Source organism: Mus musculus, chromosome 1 (assembly GCF_000001635.26).
Source record: "Mus musculus strain C57BL/6J chromosome 1, GRCm38.p6 C57BL/6J".
NCBI lineage: Eukaryota > Metazoa > Chordata > Mammalia > Rodentia > Muridae > Mus > Mus musculus.
Genome location: NC_000067.6, coordinates 155,598,711 through 155,621,766, shown reverse-complemented (window position 1 = coordinate 155,621,766; position 23,056 = coordinate 155,598,711). Strand labels below are relative to the sequence as shown.

The window sequence follows — 23,056 nt, the reverse complement described above, 5'->3', positions numbered from 1 at the left end:
TGATTCATTTGTGGTTGCTGGAGGAGCTGAGGATTTCCCAGAGGCCCCAAAACTAAGAAAAGTCACTGAAGAGCCCCTAGAATTACGTTGCGACTTCTGACTCTTTCATGAAAAGAAGGTCTCTTAACTGTAGCATACTTGTCTATATGTTTGTCTGTGAAAAAAAAAAAAAAACAAAAAACCATTATGGCTTAATAAGCATACTATAAAGTACATGAATGCTTTGTTTTGTCTTTTCTGTAACCTTTAAATAAATTTTAACTATTAAATTGTCATTAAATTTATTAATAAATTTGTGAAAACTAATAATTAAATTATTTTAAAAATAAAAACTCTTAATTTTTTTCTTAAAAATTAAAATAATAAAACAGACAGGACTGAGTGTGTACAGAGTGCAGCTGAGGGGGGTGGGTTCTGTGTGGGAGGTGGTGACGGCTGCAGGGACCTAACCACAGGAACCCGGCAGCAATGGCATGTGTCCCTTACAATCTACAAAACAAGGTGTCAAAGTCCATCGACTGCAAGCTACTTTGCTATCATCTGACTCAGCGTCAAGTATGAGTTTCTGGTGTGATGTGTGACTGTGGCAGTAGTGCTAGTGAAAATTATAGCCGCTGATTTTTAAATGCCATTGTCTGTATCAGTGCAAATGTGCATAATTAGGGAGTTAGTAATGCATTTCTCAGTCAGCGTGGAAAACAAAAGTTCCTTCAAATTAGTACCTTATGTGTGGGTTTTTTTTTTCTTCTTCTTCTTTTCCTTTCCAAATCTTAAATAAAAGCATGCACTTAGCTTCAGTATGAAGGCTACTTAAATCTTTACCTTCCTACTGGGTTAACATTGTCAGTTTTATCATAGTTTTCAAGTCGTTTCTTGAGCCAAAAATGTACATTGCATTATGCTATGTGACACAGATTTAAAATAAAGCAAGGGGGGAAGTAAGGAGGGGCGACAGAAAGGTGACCTTCAAAATATCCAAAAGAACCAAGATCTACAGAAAGTAGCTGATGATATCAACTGTGGCTCTGGAGGTCAGAAGGGAAAGAACTGCGCTACATCAGCAACTTGGGTAAGTACAGAGAATCAAGACTTGTGTGTGAGCACACTGGGGACTCATGGTAGACCCACACTGAGAACACGCCCTCTGTGCTAGTTTGAATATGCTTGGCCTAGGGAATGGCATTATTTGGAGTTGTGGCCTTCTTGGAGGAAGTGCTTCACAGTGTGTGTGGGCTTTGAGATCTTCCTAAGCACCTAGCAGCCTTCAGAGGAAGATATAGAACTCTAGCTTCTCCAGCCCCATGCCTGCCTGGATACTGCCATTGCTCCCACCTTGATGATAATGGACTGAACCTCTGAACCTGTAAGCCAGCCCCAATTAAATGTTGTCTTTTATAAGACTTGCCTTGGTCATGGTGTCTGTTCACAGCAGTAAAACCCTAAGACATCCTCTAACTTTGTTAGCATACTACTACTGTGTTCTAAACTAAACTCAAAATACTGTAAAGATTTAAAATATCAAATGTCATCAGTAAATATTATTAGGTTTATTTATGGAACTTATTGAGAAGAAATAAGCAAGATAAGGATTATATTATTTATGCCCATTTTCATAATAATTTGCTTATGCCATAAATATACTTGACAAATTATTTACACCTTCTTCCTCCCTTAAAAGACACTTTCTTGGAAGCTGGAGGGGTAGTGCAGAGGTTGAAAGCACTTGGCTGCTCTTCCAGAGGACCCAAGTTTGGTTCCTAGTCTATACACTCATCAGGAGTCTATGAGTGCTTTTAACTCCAGCTCCAGGGGCTCTGATGCCTTTTCCTGTCCTTCAAAGACATCACTACACATGCGTGAGCACTTAACACAGCCAGCCACACACAGCCACACACACACATAAATAAAAAAAGTAATAAATCTTTTGGGAAAACAAGATTTTCTTGGAATAACTGTGAATGCTTGGTATGTATGACGAGCTGTAGCAATATAAGCTAGTATATGAAATGAAGTCAACCCTTCAGGTTTTCTCATATACTCAAGCTCCAAACATTTGTAGATATTAAAATTATAGTAAAAGTTGTAATTTAAATGTAAAAGCCAGTACATGTGACACCACGTTCATATAAACTTGGGCTTTGAAACACCAGACAGAAAATCTTCTTGAACAGAAGGAATAACTACAAGACCTTTCCTCTTATGTAAAATACTATCTCCTAATCATGCCAACTAAAAAAGACCATATTACTTTCTCAAATGAGAAATACATGTCTTGGGTGGTAAATATGAACATATTCTATTAAGCATACATGTAAAATTCTCAAAAAATAAAAAAACTTGTTTGAAAAAAAATGCCATGGGCTGAAGGTGTATCCCAATGCCTAAGGCCCTCGATTCAACCACACAGCAAAATAAAAAAATTAAAAATTAAAGAAAACATAGCTCTGGCTTTACTATGTCATTAGCAATTACATAGTGAATGTGGATGAATGTGGGCCTGTAGATACTCAGGTAGCTTCAGTGTACAAGACAAACACAGCTTAGTTGAAAGGCATTTCATGTACATTTTTTCCTATGTTATGATAGTCAGGTCTACACATCTGCATCTTAGGTAAAATGATTAATATATTTAAAATTATTTAACAATTTATTGTGTCATTTTTAATGCACAATAGTTCATATTATGTATTCTTTTCACTTTATGACTATAATGAAGTTTATATAGTTCACAGCAAATTTTACATATAATAAATGTAATTTTTAGTCACATAAAGGCAAGACTAAAATTGTTTGAACTTGTTAGGCGAGTATTTTCAATAAAAATAATAAGGATAATGTTGTCTCCAGAAATCCTACACAATTTGTACAGAAATGCCTTAAATTCAAACATCAGAAAGCTTCCCTTTCAACACTAAACTTTCTTACATCCGAGAAGCACAATTTTGAGGTATATACTTTAGTATCATCAACGCTAACCAAATGTTCTCCTTGTCAGAGCTTTAAAGGCCATGAAGCACTACAATTTATTTCACTTAGGATATCAAATTTGATTCTGATTTTAAGCTCCAAGTCCCCATGTTCTTAAATTAATTCATAGAAATCCCTGATTGATAATAAAGGGCTTGCCATAAGTATTCAAAGCTCAGCCTGCGTTGTCATGGTTGAAAAGGCAGAAATCTGCTTGGAGCAATGTGAGAACCCAACTGAATTCTTGGTGTCTCAGTCTATGAATGTGTAAGCACTTCATCTGTTCATGGGAACACAATGTTCTGGCAGGCTGGGGTCTCGGCAGCTGCATGGGTAAGAAACCCGAAGGCTGAGGAGCAGCGCTGCTCAAACACTGAACGGTCAGGAGCAGCGTCCCAAGTGCTGCCAGGTTCATCAACAGAAATGGACTGTATGTATATGCTGTTTCTGTTCCAGGCACTGACTTACTCTGACTACCCAATCTTTGCAGAGAGCACACGTGGATATGACCTTTACAACTATTTAGGATGAAAGGAAGGAAGGGAGGGAGGGAGAGAGGGAAGAAAGATGGCAGGGCTGTTGCTGCATAACCTCCATGAACTGGCCACCTGCACAGCTTCTCCTGCTTGCGGCTCCTTTCTAGGCCCAGAGGGGAGAGTGCTCTGCTGGACCTCATTCATTAGTTCATTAAATAGTCAGGGAGTACGCTGAGAATTCTGAGAGCATTTCAGTGAGCTCTCAAGCCATTTATACTTTTTTTAAAAAAGGAAGCTACTAGAAGAAGTGACCCACAAGAGTGGGAAATGAATAATAAAGGAAAAGGTATGAAGGAAATCAAGGAAGTAAACAACAAAAGAGTCACGGGACCCAGAAAACACGAAGCCAGGCAAAGAGAGAGGAGAAATTTCCAAACAGTAAAAAGGAAAAGGCCCATGATGATATCCACGCAACAGGTCAAGACCAGCTTGTAGGGACTAGCGATGAAGCAGGAAGGGGCGCCCTAGAAGGTGTGGATCTAAGACAAATGAGTCTGAGTGCACCAACAACTTTCTTTTGAGTAACAGGAGGAAAGAACTCATGATAGGAACAGAGAAAACGAAGACAGACGAAAAACAAATTCAGAAGTAATCCTGACTTGAGAAACAATGCTGTTCCATGGTAAGTGGGTATTACTATGCAGTTAGTCATTGATTCTTTCTTGCCTTGCTTGTTTGTAATCAGAATGAACATCCCACTAAAAAGAGTCTTGGGCTTGTGACTTGTTTTGGCCAAAGGAAGGTAGGTAGATGTGCTATACAGCACTTCTAGTAAAACATTTATGGACTTGGGGTGTGTGAAGAGGGATGCCTAGCTGTGCCTATCTTTAGTTCCTATACCACAGTATCTAATTCATTGATCTTTTACCTTTGTGAGAAAAGCCACATGAAATCAAGAGAAACTGGGCCCAAACAAAGCCAGGAGAACCTAGCAAGAAGCCTCAACTAATCCCAAGCCCTTCTGAAAGATCACCACCAAACGGGAAACAAAGTAAAAGAATATCAGAATATGTGAAATGTTATTATCCATGACAAGAAGGTAATATAAGCAAGAGATTATAAGCTCCTGAACTTTGGGAGTTGTTTATTACTACAGCAAAAGTTGATTAATATACATAGTACAGTCACACAACCACAAGCAGTATTTACTAAGTATTGTATCATAAACACCAATTTAATATTCAACCAGAAAGCTGAAATTTAAGAGGGTACAGAAAGACAGACAGCAAGATGATTAAAACAGGTAAGTGCAAATATAAAACAGAAGGAACTTAATAATGGAAAAGACAAAAGTATATCATCTAGTATTATATGTGTAAATTACAAAAGAAGCAATTAAGAGAAATCAAAGTTTTGGCCTCAGGTGAGCTAGAATCAAATGTATTCTAGTATTTGTAGAATAGTAATTTATACTTTCAATTCCAGAAGTCATTGACAACAGAGCACAGTGAGGATGCCTCCTAAAGGTAAGGGTTTATCAAAGACTGCCCCGTAGACAGAGCTCTTAACTGCATACAGTTATTATCTGTACCTGCAGCAGATGGCCTGCAAACACTCTGTGTCTTCTTCCTAAGAGCCATATGTTTTAGCCATTTCATATTAGCCTCTCCCTTCTCTGTTGTTTTGTTGGTGGCAAGGGTGGAATCTGGGGTCTTGCACATGCTGTATAAGCACTACACAGCTGAGCACACCACACCTCCAAGGCCCTATGACCCTTTCTATTTTCTTGTACAGAGTCACAATATAACAAGAAATCATTAAAAGTTAACTAGCAAATTTTATTCCTTTGTTAACTGTAATTCAACTGTTAAATATGTAGCAACTTTATGTACAAAATAAACTGCATAGTATGTTCTACAAAATCATTTAGTATAGTGGGCCAGTGTTTAAATTACTGGATTTATCAAAATTCTGACAGATTTCCAGAAATATTTCTGTACAAAACTCAACACATGACTGCACTTACCTATTTGCAGCATAGCAGAAGACTACTACAAGTGAAACTCTGCTGTTACCTACAGATATCACTTACCATGTTCACGGCTCCTCTCCTTTATTACAGACAAAAGGAAGCTACTTGGCTGTGTCAAGTTTCATCTCCTAACTTAATTTGCAAGGTGGACAATGCTCTCTGAGATGCCTTTGGCCATACTCCACTTAGAGTCATATGTAGCAGAGAGGCACAGCAGTGAGAAAGTGGCATTGCAGTGGAACACCAAATACATAAGAAATACCGGGTCCCCCCCAGCACCCAGGCATGACCCCAGCCCAGCAGGGCTTGCTTTCCATACCTCTTCATCTGTCATATTCACATCCGCAGCTTTCGATTTGATGGCTTTGGCTATATGGTCAATGTTGTTTTCCCTGCAGTAATCAAATATGTTTTTGTCTTCTTCCCTAATTAGAGTTAAAAAAAAAAAAAGCCGTTGTTTGTCCTACTGGATAAAACACAAAGGTTACATGTTCTTAACATAAGTTGTCCTCTGAGGACATAGACATTAATGGGTTTAAAGTGACAGGCAGCGCATTAAATTCCCAGCTGACATAATGAATCCTAAAAGGACTACAGTAACCGTGGTCCTTGTAGGAAAGACTTCACCTGCTCTAAAGTTGCCTCATGGTGGGTTTTCTGCACCCTGTCCTGCCCCAGTCACTTTCATATACTGACAGTACACTCCTGTGACTTGGGCATTTCATTTAGAGCAGCACTGTGCTAACATGGCGATTTGGAGGGAAATGCTATTCTAAATATGTCATATGAGGAAACTCATTTGATCTTTTTTTTTTTTTTTTGCCTGTATATGTGTGTCATGCACTCACTCACACATGTGTGTTCACAGTGTGAGGGCACACCTGTGTGTGTGCATGTGTGGATGTCCTTCTTAATTGTTCTTTCATTTACACGAGGCAGGGTCACTTGCTGATCGCAGAGTTCACAAATTCCATAAGTCTAGCTGGCCAGCTTGCCCCAGAGATCTCCTGTCTCTGCTCTTGAGTTCTGGGATTATTCCACACCTACCCTAGGCCTGGAAGCTGAGATCAGTTTTCATGCTTGTGAGGCAAACCCTTCCCCACTCCCCTCTCCCCAGTCTTTATTCTTTATAATAACCTCACTTAACAGGCAAAGAGAGGTTAAGTAACTTTGCAAATGATACCACATTTATCAAACGTCAAAACAAACAAAGCTGTGGGGCTAGAGAGATAGCTCAGCAGTTAAGAGTGCATACTGCTTGCTCTTAAAGAGGATCTAAGTTCAGTCCTTGACAGCTTACAACCACCTGTAACTCCAGTTCCAGGGGCATCTGACACATCTCTGTGACATATGCACCCAAGTGCATATACCATATACACCCCATGTACACATAGTTTTTAAAAATGTAAAGATAAAATTCACTCAGAGCAGCTGATTTTAAAATATAATATATTTTCTATTATATCAAGTGCTTCCACTAGTCAACCACAGTCCATTCCAGAATTTACAGCAGATTCTGTCAGTATGAGGTCTATAAGCTCTCTAAAATATTACCTAAAGCTGGAGCTTCAACAGCTAAGAATACTGGCTGTTCTTCCAGCAGATCTGGGTTCAATTCCCAGCACCCACACGGCTCACAACTGTCTCTGACTCCAGGCCCAGTGGATCCAACGCCCTCTTCTGGCTGACATGGACATTACATACATATAGAGCACAGCTGGCACATTCAAGCAAACACCTACATACACATAAAATAAGAATAAATAAAACCTCAAAAACATTACATAAAATTATTCCTGTAATTAGTGACTCATAAAATGGCAATATGTAATTTAGAATATAAAAATGAACATCTCTAACATGTGGACTGAACTCTATGGACAGGTATAAAAGAATGTTTTTATATTTCCAAATTAAATTAAAAAAAATTTTTTTTTTTTGAGACGAGGTTTCTCTGTAGCCCTGGCTGTCCTGAAATTCACTCCATGGATCAGACTGCCTTGAATTCAGATCCCCATGCCTCTGCCTCTTTATGTGCTGGGATTAAAGTTGTATACCACTACCAACTGGCTATTAATGAGTTTTATTATGTTCAAGACATTATCAGACCTTATCAACTATTTATTTTTTAAAAATCAAACCCATCAGAATCTGTGTATCTTAATAGACAATCTGAATAACTATGTAGAGTGAAAAATTGCTACAATCATAGCTAATTATCTTACAACATACAACTTCGGAACAAGAACACTAAGCCGTTCTGAAGCATCCAGTGTGTTTCAGCGTGCATCCAGGACACGAAGGCACTGGGCAAGGTTATGTCAATTGGATACAAGACTAAACAAGGACATAGACATAGACAGTACAGTTAAAATGATAAACTCTAAGTATCATTAAATAAGGCAGAACGTGTCCTTGCAAAAGGACTGAAGGAAAAAAAAAAAAAAAGGAACGGCCTGCTTCCAGCTAGAGACAGCGAGCTGAGCTTTAAGGACGAAACCATCTCTTGTTTTACAGAATTGAAAGTGTCCTTTTAGATCCCTAAAAACAACAACAAAAGCAAAACTGTGGAAAACTGAGGCCAAACCCTAGAAAAGTCTGTTTTTACAATTATGGCTGTATATACTATTACTTTAGCTATAATTAGCTACCAATGTCAATACTACTTCTGTTAAAAAAGAACATTTCTATTTCCATTTTGGGAACAACGGGGACCCTTGGGATTCAAGAGGCAACAATCTCAACTGTTGGAGAAAATGATTATGTCATCTTAAGTCATAATCGTCTTGGGAACAACTGCTTTGACTTGGGAATAATGGGAAGCTGGTGGTGGGGCACAGAATGGAAAACCAGAGGCCACCCAGGCCACCACTACCTGGTACTACGCAAGGGCTACTCATAAGGGAGAGGGCAGTTAACTTGCTCCATCCTGAGCCTAGCTCCTGATGCGCATCCATGCCTGCACCTTAGCACTCAGAACAGCACAAGACTTACTCAATTGCGGATCTTGTCTAATAATATATTTTTAATGTTCCTTAGATGTATTACCTATATCAATTATTTGGTTTGGTATGGGAATTTCTAAAAAGCAGCAGACATTTTAAAATCTAATACCTGTTTATAATAGGCAGTTTTTACTACTAAATAGGTAAGGCAGAGGCATCTAAAATAACACTACATGGTAAAGTATTCAATTTAAATAGTAAAACTTTAATAAAATCACTGCAAATGTACGACAAAGCCAAGTAAATTAATATTAAAAAAACTAAAGATACTCTTGGTCTTATTTGTTAAATATATACATATATTGATACTCACACCAAAATACTATTTTATTTACAAGTGAATAAATCAAACCGTTATTCCCACACCGCATCCCTAATCACTTTGATGCCTGTAAACAGGATCTCACTATGTAGCTCAGGCTGGCTTCAAATCTGCAATCCTCCTGCCTCAGCCTTGCAATCTCCTGTGACATTACCCTCTTACATCTTATCTTAAATGACAAGCAAGACCGCATCCAAAAAGACACAAACAAATGCTGCTAATTACTCAAAGCAGAGGCCCAGGAGGAGACCTCTCGGGATGTGCAGGCCAGGCCCTTAAGGGAGCCCATCCCATCTCCAGCGTCTCCTAAGCAAACCCCTCCCACTGTGCTCTTCTGTCCACAGGGCTTTCACCCTGGGTTTCCTTCACTCAAACACACTCTTCTTGGTTTGTAAAAGGCCTCTGCCTCTGGCCTTATGTCACATGTAAGAAACACAGCCAAAGACTTGACTAGGTGTAGCAAATGACTGTTAGTTCAACGAGTCATTTACTCTTTCCCTAAGAGAGACGTATCTGACACACTAAGGAAGTGTGAAATAAAACACTGCATTAGTTGCTGTGCTCCAAGAAACAAAACCCTTGCTACCAAGAACAGAGTTTGGTGAAACCTGGTATCAGGACCTACTCATGGCTGATGGCAGCGAAAAAGATGATGAAAGAGAGGAAGCTGACAACGGGCTGCTTGCTGAGTGCTGCTCCTTCTCATCCAGCCAGGACCTGGGCCTGAGGTGCAGTTCAGTGGTGAGCACCCGCCAAGTCCCTCTAGGTCCTGGGTAATACCTAGCACAGGGAAATGTAAACTATTCCTCAAAGCTCATTTATCTTATTCAGAGATGTTTCCATTAATATTTTAAAACGCATGTATAGTTAATTATTTAACAAAATGTATAATGTGTTTTGATCAAATATACAGATATAATAATTGAAAAGATAGCTCAAATAGAAAAAAAATACTTAAAACACTGATGTTACAGAAAACACAATTTAAAAAACTTCAACATATATATATATTTGTTGTAGAGAACTATGATAATATGTTGACTACATAGAAACACATTAGTTCTAAATGAAGATGGAAGTGAAACATAAGAAAATGTATATAAATTTTCTTTATAGAGTTCACTCACGTGCTTTTGAATCAAGGTCACGATATGACTTAACTTTTGGAGATAACTGAAGCTTTCCATGCATCTGGAGAATGCAATCCTACGCACCTCTTTTCTAATTCTTTTCTTTTTTTTCTTATTAGATATTTTCTTCATATACATTTCAAATGCTATCCTGAAAGTTCCCTATACCCTCCCCCCGCCCTGCTCCCCTACCCACCCACTCCCACTTCGTGGCCCTGGCATTCCCCTGTACTGGGGCATATAAAGTTTGCAAGACCAAGGGGCCACTCTTCCCAGTGATGGCCGACTAGGCCATCTTCTGCTACATATGCAACTAGAGACACGAGCTCTGGGGGTACTGGTTAGTTCATAATGTTGTTCCACCTATAGGGTTGCAGACCCCTTCAGCTCTTGGGTACTTTCTCTAGTTCCTCAATTGGGGGGCTGTGTTCCATCCAATCGATGACTGTGAGCATCCACTTCTGTATTTGCCAGGCACTGGCATAGCCTCATACGAGACAGCTATACCAGGGTCCCTTCAGCAAAACCTTGCTGGCATATGCAATAGTGTCTGGGTTTGGTGGCTGATTATGGGATGGTCTCTAGATAGTCCATCCTTTCGTCTTAGCTCCAAACTTTGTCTCTATAACTCCTTTCATGGGTATTTTGTTCCCTATTCTAAGGAGGAATGAAGTATCTACCCATTGGTCTTCCCTCTACTTGATTTTCTTGTGTTTTGCAAATTGTATCTTGGGTGTTCTATGTTTCTGGACTAATATCCACTTATCAGTGAGTGCATATCTAATGACTTCTTTTGTGATTGGGTTACCTCACTAAGGATGATAGCCTCCAGATATATCCATTTGTCCACTTGTCCAAGAATTTCATAAATTCATTGTTTTTAATAGCTGAGTAGTACTCCATTATGTAAATGTACCACATTTTCTGTATCCATTCTTCTGTTGAGGGGCATCTGGGTTCTTTCCAGCTTCTGGCTATTATAAATAAGGCTGCTATGAACATAGTGGAGCATGTGTTCTTATTACCAGTTGGAACTTCTTCTGGGTATATGCCCAGGAGAGGTATTGCTAGATCCTCCGGTAGTACTATGTCCAATTTTCTGAGGAACCTCCAGACTGACTTCCAGAGTAGTTGTACAAGCTTGCAATCCCACCAGTCCAATTCTTTTCAATGATAACATTCATGTATTTTTGCAAAAAAAGAATTATTATTACCTTATTTAATTTTCATTAGCCACATTTTTGAAGTTTATTTTTTAATTGTATCATTTATAGAAAGTAAAATCATATCTTTTCCAATTATTAAACAGTGGAAATGTTTCCTGGACTCCTTAAGCACTACAAAAGGATGCTTGGGTACCACTGCTCTGACCCGGTATTCTACACAGGAGTGGTGAGAAGCCAAGAGGCAGCTACCCAAATAAAGAAGATTCAAAATGTATAAAGGACTAAAAAAAACTCAACGGTAAGAAGACAAATACCTAGATTTTAAAATGGAAAACAGGCATTTCTGAACAGGCATTTCTTGGGTGGGTGGGGTTAAGGAGGGGAAAGGGGGGGGAAGAAAGAAGAGAAGTAATATGGATGGCCCATGGCCTCATGAAAATTTAAATTCTAATCAGAAAGGAATTGTACATTAAAGCCACAATGAGATCCGTCTCTTGCCACTAGACCAGTTATTACCAAGAAGGTGTATGTTGACAAGTGCTGGTGAGCATGGAGGAAAGGAACCACTGTATACAGGTAATAATAAAACATTTTGAAAAAATGAGAATTACCTCAAAAACCAAATATGGAGTTTCCATGTTTCCAGCAAGTGTACTTCTGGGTATAGCTAAAGGAGTTGAAGTAAGTAATCTGAGGAGATATTTGCACTCCATGTTTGTATCTGCATTATTTCAATAGTCTAGATATGGAAGCAGCCTGTGTCTATCAATGAATGGCTGGGTGAAGGGAACGTGACATACATACACAACATAGTGTACGAAGAAGATTCTACTGTCTGAGGCAACACAGGCGGGACCACAGAAAACTATGTGTGCTGGTTTGAATGAGAATGGCTCAATAGTCTAATATACTTGTATGTTTGGTTCCCAAGCACGGGCTAGGGAGGATTAGGAGGCGTGACCTTGTTAAAGAAGGTGTGTCACTGGGAGTGGACTCATGCATGCTCTCTCTCTCTCACACACACACACATACACACTTGCCCTTTCTTCCTCCTTCCCTCCCTCCCTCCTTCCCTCGTAGCTCTCAGCTCCTGCACCAGAGTCATTCTTGCCTGCCAGCTGCCATGTTCCCCACCGTAACTGTAATAGTAGACTCATCATCTGAAACTGTAAACCTCATTTAAATGTTTTCTTCTATAAGTTGCCTTGGTCATGGTGTCTCTTCACAGCAATAGAGCCGTATGTAAGACACTATGACGCGGGAAAGAAGTCTAACACAGAAGGACACTGTATGACCTCACTCTTTGGTGGATTCTTAAAGGTACACTTCACATCAATTTAGCAAGAAGAGTGGTTACCTCAGACTAGAAGAGGGAGGACAGGTCAGAAACAAAGATGTTGGTTAAAGCAACAAAGTTTGGTTACACTGGAGGAACATATTCTAGAAAGCTACTGCACGGCAGAATGCTCACAGTTACATAAGCTCTTGTGTATTATAAAATCACTAGAATTTTAAGTCTACACCTCAAACGGTGACATATTAGTGAGGTGACAGAGACATTAACTTGCTTGACTCCTTCTATAATGCATATATAAATCAAGATAACACAATGTATCCCATAAACATACATACATGATCATTTGTGAATGTAAAATAAAATTAGATATAAATAACAAGAAGGATGGTCAAAGAAAGCATTAGAAGGTGAGTTTGCAAGTGAGACCTAATAAATAAAATAAAAAGTAAAATAAAAAAGACTGGATGAACAAAAAAAGAAGCCACAGTCCGTGGCAGGGTGTTGGATGCCAGAAACAACTGAGGAGGAAGTAGGACAACCATCAGTATGGGCCCTGCACGAATGGGCAGGAGCAGGTTAGCTGGGGAAGAACAGAGTTGGGTAAGCTCCCTACCGTCTATATCAGGGGTAAGAGGAACCCACGCTGTCCTCCTACACTACTGAGGTGAGCACTCATGGAGGGAGGGAGGGAGGGAGACTGCTCTGCTTGTGGATGCTCAGCAGATTGCAGCTGCAGGTACCTTCCTCTGCTGTGTTAAAACTATCCAGAGCCAAAAGATAGCAACAGGAAATATTTACATTTCCATTTAACTCCCAGATGTCTCTCTGAAAGGAGAATCTGTTAATGGTTTAGTAAAGCTGATCAGGTAAAGCCAACTCCTAGCAAGGGTTAATTTAGTGTATTAAAAATTCTTGCTTCTATTTAATATGTAATTAAAATCTTAGATGTTAAGTTTGCCCTATAGAATACTGGTTTTGAGTCTTAATTTTATCAAAAACCATCACTGAGAGTTTGTGCTGTGAGCCTCAGGAAAATCCTGCAAGTCATAGCTCCCTCCTGAAATACTCTGTTGCAAGACCAAGAGGCAAAGACCCTGTGGAGGAAAACAGCTTCAACAGGAATCACATTTAAGGCATGCTGCCCTTACACACTGTCTGGCTTGTTGTAGTGTTAGTCTTAAAATAATTCTTGAAACCCTACATGTCAAATAGATATTTGGAAGTTGCCTACTGGGTAAAGATAATTAGTTATATTGAAAAAGTTATTTATCTGCGATTTTATGAAGACACTGACTACTGGAAGTCCATTCTACCTTTTAAAATCAAACCTGCCTCTTAACAAAGTTGAAGGGAAACTGTGGTACTTTAAATGTGTCCAAGAAAATAAAAATTCTGATCTACCCCTGGAAAAATTCACCAGAAAAATTCATATACCTGCTTTGTTAAAAGCCTTCTCTAGGGTCAGTTAACATTCCCAACCATTAAACTGAGTTGAAAATCAATAAAACAATACAAAGGAAGCATCACCAGTTCAGTAATAAATGAGAGACTAGCGCCATTTTTTTTCAGGGAATTATATTCTTAAGAATCCTGAAAAAGACAAAGTTCGGAGCAGAGCCTGAAGGAAGGACCATCCAGAGTCTGCCCACCTTGGGCAGCCACCCCATAAACAACCACCAAACCCAGACATTAGGCAGATGCCAACAAGAGCCTGATGATAGGAGCCTGATATAGCTGTCTCCTGTGAGGCTCTGCCAGTGCCTGGCAAATACAGAAGTGTAGGCTCACAAGCATCCATTGGATAGAGCACAAGGTCCCCAATGAAGGAGCCAGAGAAGTACCCAGGGAGCTGAAGGGGACTGAAGCCCCATAGAAGGAACATCAATATGAACCAACTAGTACACCCAGAGCTCCTTGGAACTATACCACCAACCAAAGAAAACACATGGTGGGACTTGTGGCTCTAGCTATATTTGTAGCAGAGGATGGCCTAGTCGGTCATCAGTGGGAGGAGAGGCCCTTGGTCCTGTGAAGGTGGGTTAGGGAGCAAGGGGAGGGAGGAGGTGATAGGGGATTTTCGGAGGGGAAGCTGGGAATAACATTTGAAATGTAAATAAAGAAAATATCTAAGAAAAAAAAAAGAAAAAAAAAGAATCCTGAAAAAAGTATTTAATTTTAAAACTGAAGACAGTATAGTACTAGAATACCAACTGGATATCAAATAAATTTCATTAATTTACAATTACAATGTCTGTACAACCATTTCAGGATCCAGTGGGGCACAGAAACTAGAGGAGAGCTACTAACCACAACTGACCTTGGACAAATAACCTAACCTTGAATTTGTGTCCTCATCTGTAACATACAGACCCCACTAACATCTACATTAATAAAGCCACTATGAAAATTAAAGTGCAATAGCTCATATAACATAGTATGATTGTGAGTATAAATAGTCAATAGATGATAGTGTCATTATATTAGCTGCAGAATATGCAGAAGGTAGAAGCAGAAGGATCAAGAAAGAGTTCAAGGACAGCTTGGGCTATGTCAGACCTTATCTAAAATATATAATAATTTAGTATACGTTGTAAAGTGGGATAATTTATCATATTCAGACCTTTAAAAATAAAAATAAGGCACTGTGATCTGAGCAAAGTGACGAAAGCGTAAGAGAAGACTATTCTTAAAGAGACAGTGAGGGACCTTGTTCCTATTACTTATAATGCATACACTGCTCTCTTGTTTTTAATTTCTAAAGTTTATTTTATGTGTATGAGTGTTTGCCAATACGTATGTCCATATACCATGTGTCCAAGGTGCTCAGAGGTCAGAAGAGGGAGTCAGATCACGTGGGTGCTGGGAATCAAACGCAGGACCTCAAAAAGAACAATCAACTCTCTTAGCTGCAGAGCCCTCTCTCCAGCCCCGACAGTTTCTCTTGGTATTGCAATGGTCATACTGTCTTCAAAACTACGTACTATAGCCTTTTATGTGCATGTCCATTAACACACAGGAGGCTTTATACACAAGTCACCCCCTAAGGACGAGGACAGGAGAGGAAGGAGAGCGGGATTAGGCAGGAAGTGTACAAGTGCTAAGAGAGGGAACAAAGAAAAGGGAACACAACATGGAGATAAAGAGGTAGATGGTGGCTTTGGCTGACGAATGACCTCGTTTTCAAAGAGCTGCTGATCTGCAAACAGGTGGATTTGCCTGTATGCTTGGTTGGCATCGTGGCACTGAACACTCAGAAGCCAAATGAAGCACATTAGAAAAGGGAGACTAGGAGGGCCAGGAGACTGTTACAACACTTACTGTTTATGTCAAGACCTGCTAGTCCCCAGGGACCCATTTTCACATAATCTATAATTATCTCTTTGCTTTAATCGCCTTGTCATTCCTGAGGCTCTCATGGGCACGGGCAGAGGAAAAGCTCATTAACTAAACCTTTTCTCCTCTCTCCAGCCACCCATGGCTTTTAATTGCTTGGTGCGTTATTATCTGGGAGTGCAACTGGGATCATTTTCATAAGAAAGGGAGGTAGAGAGCAGGAAGGAGGCCCTGAGTCCCTGAGGATGCACCACAGACAAACCTTTGCTTTCTCAATTATTTATGCCAGCTGAGGTTTTACAGGCTGAATAAATCCATAGCTCAAGTTCATTCCGAGCAGTCAGATCCTCAAGAGAGAGTTGCCCACTTGCCTGTACACACTTGTGTATCCTCAAGGAACAGCCAGACTGTAACAAGACATATGTCATCTAATTTATCACCGATCACCAAAGTGTTAACACAGTGTTGATCACGGGCAACAGTGAAATAGGGAAGGATTACACTAACCAGCCAAACAGATGCTCTTAGCGCTAAGAACAGTGCTGTCACTGCGACAGTGGTGTCTCATAACGACTTAGCCTAATGAAAGCATTAGGACCCGAGTCCTCCATCTTTAAACATAAGACATGTTTAACAATGCCAGTCCTTAAACAGACCTGCAAAACCCAGGTTGGTATAAAACAACTGAAGGCTTTGAATAAAATCCTACGTAGAATTTTATACCAACAGATCTTACAAATAGCAATAAAACTCTGTCATGCTGCTGCCTATCCAATCACATATTGCTCCCAAAACCTCCACAGTAGTTTCTGCATCGGTGTCAAGCTCCTACCCTTTCGGTCCAGTTTATATTTTAACCAAGAAAACAAAACACAAAGCAGTCATTTTCATCCTAGTTTTTACTTACATTTTTCCACTTTATAATCAAAATTAGAGAGCAACTAGCAACCAATGAAAAGTTATTTATCAAAATAGTCTCAAAATGTTATTACTGCTTTAAAATGGGAACTTTGTAAGTCAACAATGCAAACATCTCTTTAAAATTCTACATGCTTTTTTGTTTGACCACAGCAATGACCTCTGGTATTTTCTGCCAAAACACTTCATTTGTCTCACAGAACAACTAATCAATTCCAGAGCCCATCAATCATTTCAGTTGTATACTAGACTGGTCTTGCTTACGAAGGTCCAGATGCCTGCCTGAGTAAGAGGAATTAAAATTCAAACAGATTATGAGGCATCAAACTACAAAATATAACAGAGAAGACCAAATCTTATTGCAGGATAGGCTAAGCAGTATACCTTTCCTTTTTTTCTGTTTTGAATTCTTGCCCTAATTTTTCAATGTATAAGCTGACTTCTAGAGCAAACACAAGCAGCTGTTCACTGCACACTGAAGGCGTTCTGATGACTGCACCATGTGCAGAGCCCTGTGCTTATTACAGTACCCCCCTGCACATGGGAGTATGAACGAAATACAGCCCATCTCAGAACGGCAGCTAACTGAATGATAAGATTATTACACAGGTTCCAAATCTAACAGATTGGCTTTCCCTTCCTAGTTTCCCATAATCTCTTGCAAATGCAGTTTGCACTGCTGTGTAAGAAGAATGACCTGTAATTTTTGGTTCCGACTTTCAGCACTTGGTCTCTTGTGGTGCCCTCTGTGCTGAGTAGCAGTGTTGATAAAAGTTTACAGCTTTATGGAGATGCATATTCTGCCAGGTATTGTTCTAGGGCACTTGTGTGCCTCAGTACATTCCACACAAATGCCACAGGAAACAGACACTATCATCCCATCCTACAGATGAGTACGTTGCTCAGGTTCCATCTGGCTCCATAGTTATATAAACTTAATTGAAACCTTTCTAGTACTGAACAATTAACTAACTTCAGAACTAGATGCTCCTGTTTGGCCTCTGGGACACTATCTCCTATATGGCAGAAACAAAGATTTGAAACAAAAGGGCAAACCAACAAACAAACCCAACCTGGCCCTTGGCTCAGCTGTAACACGTTAGCAGGAAGGCCAGAGCAATGGATCCTGAGCTATGCAAACTCGTGCTGACTTTCCTGAACTTGAGAATACTCAAAATAATCTGCAAAATGCTTTATTTTATCTCCTAAAAAACAATTATGCAAAAGGAAACTTTCCTTTCGCCCATCTATTATTTGATACTTCTCCAACTCTACATTTAATCTGCTTTCTTATCAGTTGAACACAATTCTGATAAGAATGTGTAAATAACATCAGTTAAAGCACAATTTGTCTTAGAAAGGTAATAGTACCATATCCAAATGCCATATAGTACCATATCCAAATGCCATACCATATCCAAATGCCATATAGTACCATATCCAAATACCATATAGTACCATATCCAAATACCATATAGTACCATATCCAAATGCCCGTGGCATAAATCTCAGGAAATACTGTGTGTTCATTGTTGAACCACATTTTAATACTTATGAAAAAAATTCTAGAAGTGTATACCTGGTTCCCCACTGTAATAATCCAACACTTCAGTGCAGGAAAAAATTATTAGTGAACTAAGGCCAAGTCTAACCAGGTTTACCTATATAGCAAAAGTTCACATTGGGCTCAGTAGTATTTTATTATACATATATGAAAATGCCAAAAGTACTAAGAAAAAGCAAATGTGGAATATACCTATGATCCCAGCACTCGGGAGATGGAGGCAAGAAAGTCAAGAGGATGAGTTCAAGGCCATCCTCTGCTACATAGTGCATTCAGGCTGACCTGGACCAAAGGAGACCCTGTCTTAAGAAAACCAAGAAAGCAACAAAAGTACTACTAAGCATGGCTTGTCATGGAGGTGCATGCCTTATCCCCAGTACCTGGGGTCTCTGAGTCTGAGGCCAGCCTGGTCTAATAGTGGGTTTCAGACAGCAGGAGCTACATGATAGAGAGACCCTGTCTCAAAAAATGAACAAGAACAACAAAAAGCACTAAGAAAACACTATTAAAAAGTGAAGAAGCTAGAGACAAATATCCATGTTCTGTCTCACAGCAGATATATAAAAATGTGGTAAGGTGAATTAAAATTTCTCCTTTATAATTGGGTGTGGTGGTACACACCATTAATCGTAGCTCTCAGGAAGCGGAGGCAGGCAGATTTCCGAGTTTGAGGCCAGCCTGGTCTACAGAGTGAGTTTCAAGACAGCCAGGGGTATACAAAGAAACCCCGTCTCAACATTCCCTGCCCCCCCCCCAGGCAACACAAAGAAAAAAAATCTACTTTACAAAAACAAGCAATATTATTCTGTGCCATCAGATTTGATCTAAGAGCCCCTGCTTCAGGAAGTGGGTGAGGGGAGAAGGGAAGAAGGGTAGGGAGGTAGAGCAAAGACAGCCATATGAAGAGATGCAGTGGCAGAGAAGTCAGGTTAACTGAGGTGGGGTAGCCAACAGACTGTCCCGGCAAACAGGCCAAGAGCTCTGTACTACACAGAGGTTTCTGTGTCCTTGTTATTAGCTCATAAGCAGGATCCCCAAAGCCCCGCAACATCAACCCATTCAAATCAGCTTAAATCTATCTCAGGAATACTCTTCCCAGAGTGCTACCTCACTTCACTGGAAGATATTTGATCTGATTTTGTTCTGCCAAGTTACTGATCATTCACATCACCAATACTCTAAAAGAGACTATAATCAGCAAGCCATTTTAGAAAATGCTTTCATTCTGGGGGGCCCTGGCATAAATTACCACACAAATAAAGATCATTGACTGATACGGTTAAACTTCATAGTTTCTCTTTTTGATACAATCCCCTCTTCATTTTAAGAAGAAAGATAAGAAGACAGATAACTCCCTTCAGTAAATTTTGGGGAGGCCAAGTTTTCCATTTGAAACATTTGACGTTGAAGAGGAAGTAAGGCAATGTTTGGTTAACTAAAAGAATAAAGGCATTAAACGCTCTCCCCTTTAGTCTGTAAAGCAGCAATCTTAAAGACTACTCCATAAAGTAGCACAGGATTCCATTCCTGACTCACGTGGTGTTGAAGAAAAAGGATTATGACATTTTTACACAGCACAAAAACTAATAGAGCTGTTAAATAGTATATTCCCAGAATCCAGGTAAAAGAATGAATAAGCCAGTGGTGTGGGCATACACCTTTAATACCAGCAAATAGAAAGGAGAGGCAGAAGGATCTCTGAGTTCAAGGCCAGCCTCTTCTACATACTGAGATTCAAGACAGCCAGGGCTACAGAGAGAGAGAGAGAGAGAGACAGAGACAGAGACAGAGACAGAGACAGAGACAGAGAGAGAGGAAGAAGAAGAAGAGGAGGAGGAGGAGAAAGAAAGAATGAACAAAAAACAAACAAAGGCAAGAAGGGGAAAGAGAAAGAAAGGATGTTTTAGGTTATATATTACCAGATTAAAATACATACGTATAGAAACTATTTGCACACATAACATGCATTGCATGCATGTTGTACATATACTTCATCATCAAAAATCAGAAAGGAAATTACCTGATTGTTTCTTCATGATATAGAGAACTAACAACCGGACCACCGAAACCACTACTGCCTTCTTTTCCCTTCTTCTCTGATACCTGTGGAAGAAAAGACAAGATGGAAAAAGACACACGGACTAATGCAATAGGTACTGAAAATGTATAAAACAACAGTTTGCTAAGGAACACTAAAATTTTACTCTCAAACAATTCTTCATGCTAGTAATAATTTTAAGGTGATTAATAAAATCAAACTCATGGCCATGCTCCTGCTTCAGCCTCCTGAGTGCTGAGATTACAGCTGCCATAAGTCTGAGAGTGCTTTTCTTTATACAAGAACAAGTACAAAGTAAGAATTCACTCTACTTAATCCTCTTATATTTTAAATCTCCGCCCCATTGATTGGATAGAGTTGGAACATACATGGCATTGAAGAAATGCAAACTGAGAGCTGGAGAGATGACTCAGAAGTTCAGAACATTTAGTGCTCTTCCAGAGGACCTAGGCTTAGTTCCCAGAACCTATGTGGTGGCTCACATCTGACAGTAACTCTAGTGCTAGGAGATCCAACACCCTGTTCTGGCCTCTGTGGGCATCAGGCATGATCAGCAAGAAGGCTGGTGGCATGTATCACCAATGCTATGCAACACTGAACTGTAAATCCTAGCCAACAACAGGAAAAATACGTAGTAAGTCACTTCTAAATTGGAAAGGCAGCAGTACCGACTCTCTGTATTCAGGGGTAACTTGATCTTAAATAATGACATCAAAAGGTGACCGCTTGTTTGTTTGTTTGTTTATTATATGTAAGTACACTGTAGCTGTCTTCAGACATACCAGAAGAGGGCATCAGATCTCGTTACAGATGGTTGTGAGCCACCTTGTGGTTGCCGGAATTCGAACTCGGGACCTTCCGAAGAGCAATCAGTGCTCTTAATCGCTGAGCCATCTCACCAGCCCTGGTCAACTGCTTTTAATCCATCCATGCACTGGTGGCCTTGATGAACCTCAGCCCCTTTCATAAGCGTGGATCCAGTTTCCTTGATATTAAGCATCTTTTCACTCACTTATGTGTTGTGTGTATATTTTCTTTGGTATAATCTATGAGTCAACCTTCACACCCAGTGACAAAATATCTGTCAGGGGGCCGAGCTCAGTGCACTACGTACAGACCAGGACAGAATGGAAGCAAGGCTGGGTTAGAATCCCCAAAGGTGTGTGTCCCAGTGGCCCACCTCCTAAGGTGTTACAGCTCACCCCCCCCAAAAAAAACCCAGCACCAATAAATAAACAAAAAAGCGGTCACCTTTTGATGTCATTATTTAAGATCAAGTTACCCCTGAATACAGAGAGTCGGTACTGCTGCCTTTCCAATTTAGAAGTGACTTACTACTTTTTCCTGTTGTTGGCTAGGATTTACAGTTCAGTGTTGCATAGCATTGGTGATACATGCCACCAGCCTTCTTGCTGATCATAATAGAAAGTGTCCATCTTTACCGCAGAGATGTGGTGTCTGAGTTTTTTTTATATAATGTATAATGTCCACAATCATATTATAAATACTCACTTTCACTCTGCAAGACCCAACTCCATTGCCTTACATCACGTCACACCCTGTGCTGTGGCATAGCCGGGTGAGTCCACCCCTTATCCTTAAGGCGCCTTACACCTGTCCCAATACTCAGATGGACTCCACCCCACCCCACCCCAGTGCTCCAGCCCAGTTTGGGCCCAGTTGGGAAGCCTGCCTGTATCTTCTAAACATCCAGGCTTGGAACAAAACACTGTGTGAAATTCATGATGTTCATCTGAGACACAAAACCAACAACAAAAAAATCACATCTAGGTCTCACTGCAAAACCACAAACAATATGACAATCAAAACACTACATCCCCTCCAAGTCCACCAGGCCTAACTTCTCCAATGAGAACCATCTGAATCCCACGGTACACATCTTTTTTTTTTTTTTAATAATTTAGTGTATATGGTTTTATTTATTTATTTTTATTAGATTTTTTTCATTTATATTTCAAATGCTATCCCCTTTTCTAGTTTCCTCTCTGAAAATCCCCTATACCCTTCCCTTCCCCCTGCTCCCCAACCCACCCACTCCCACTTCCTGGCCCTGGCATTCCCCTGTACTGAGGCATAGAATCTTCGAAAGACCAAGAGCCTCTCTTCCCATTGATGGCCAACTAGGCCATCTTCTGCTACATATGCAGCTAGAGACACAGCTCTGGGGGGTACTGGTTAGTTCATATTGTTGTTCCTCCTATAGGGCTGCAGACCCCTTTAGCTCCTTGGATACTTTCTCTAGCTCCTTCATTGGGGACCCTGTGTTCCATCCAAAAGATGACTGTGAGCATCCACTTCTGTATTTGCCAGGCACTGGCATAGCCTCTCGGAGACAGCTATATCAGGGTCATGTCAGCAAAATCTTGTTGGCATATGTAATAGTGTCTGGGTTTGGTGGTTGTTTATGGGATGGATCTCTGGGTGGGGCAGTCTCTGGATGGTCCTTCCTTCAGTCTCAGCTCCGAACTTTGTCTCTGTAACTCCTTCATGGATAGTTCCTTCCCCCTTCTAAGAAGGAATGAAGTATCCACACTTTTGAACTCCATCAAAGAATTAAAGGAAGTTAAAGACACAAAGAAAGAGCTAGGCGAATAGTAAGGGAAGACATGCCCGAGGAATGCCTCAGAGGATGAAAACGGAAGGCTGAATGAGATGAAAAAGGCCCGGGGATCTGAAAACCAAACTCAGTAGAGATAGAGACAGTGAAGGGAACTCAAGCAGAAATGTAGATGGAACTGTAAAGCTCTGTAGTCCAGCTAGAACATT

The 23,056-nt window shown here is 40.1% G+C and overlaps 1 protein-coding gene across 3 annotated transcripts in view; it reads right to left on the bottom strand.

Annotated features, from left to right (window-relative positions):
• Window positions 1–23,056, bottom strand: part of Acbd6 (acyl-Coenzyme A binding domain containing 6) — a 129,376-nt gene that overhangs the window by 65,708 nt on the left and 40,612 nt on the right. For 2 of the 3 annotated variants that reach the window (NM_028250.3, XM_006529883.4), the window contains 2 exons: window positions 20,231–20,313; window positions 5,795–5,900 (listed from right to left, as the gene is read on the bottom strand). In NM_028250.3, coding sequence (NP_082526.2) covers window positions 5,795–5,900; window positions 20,231–20,313 — 189 coding nt within the window. The remainder of the gene's footprint in view (window positions 1–5,794; window positions 5,901–20,230; window positions 20,314–23,056) is intronic. The other variant, XR_387197.4, reaches the window with a different exon arrangement.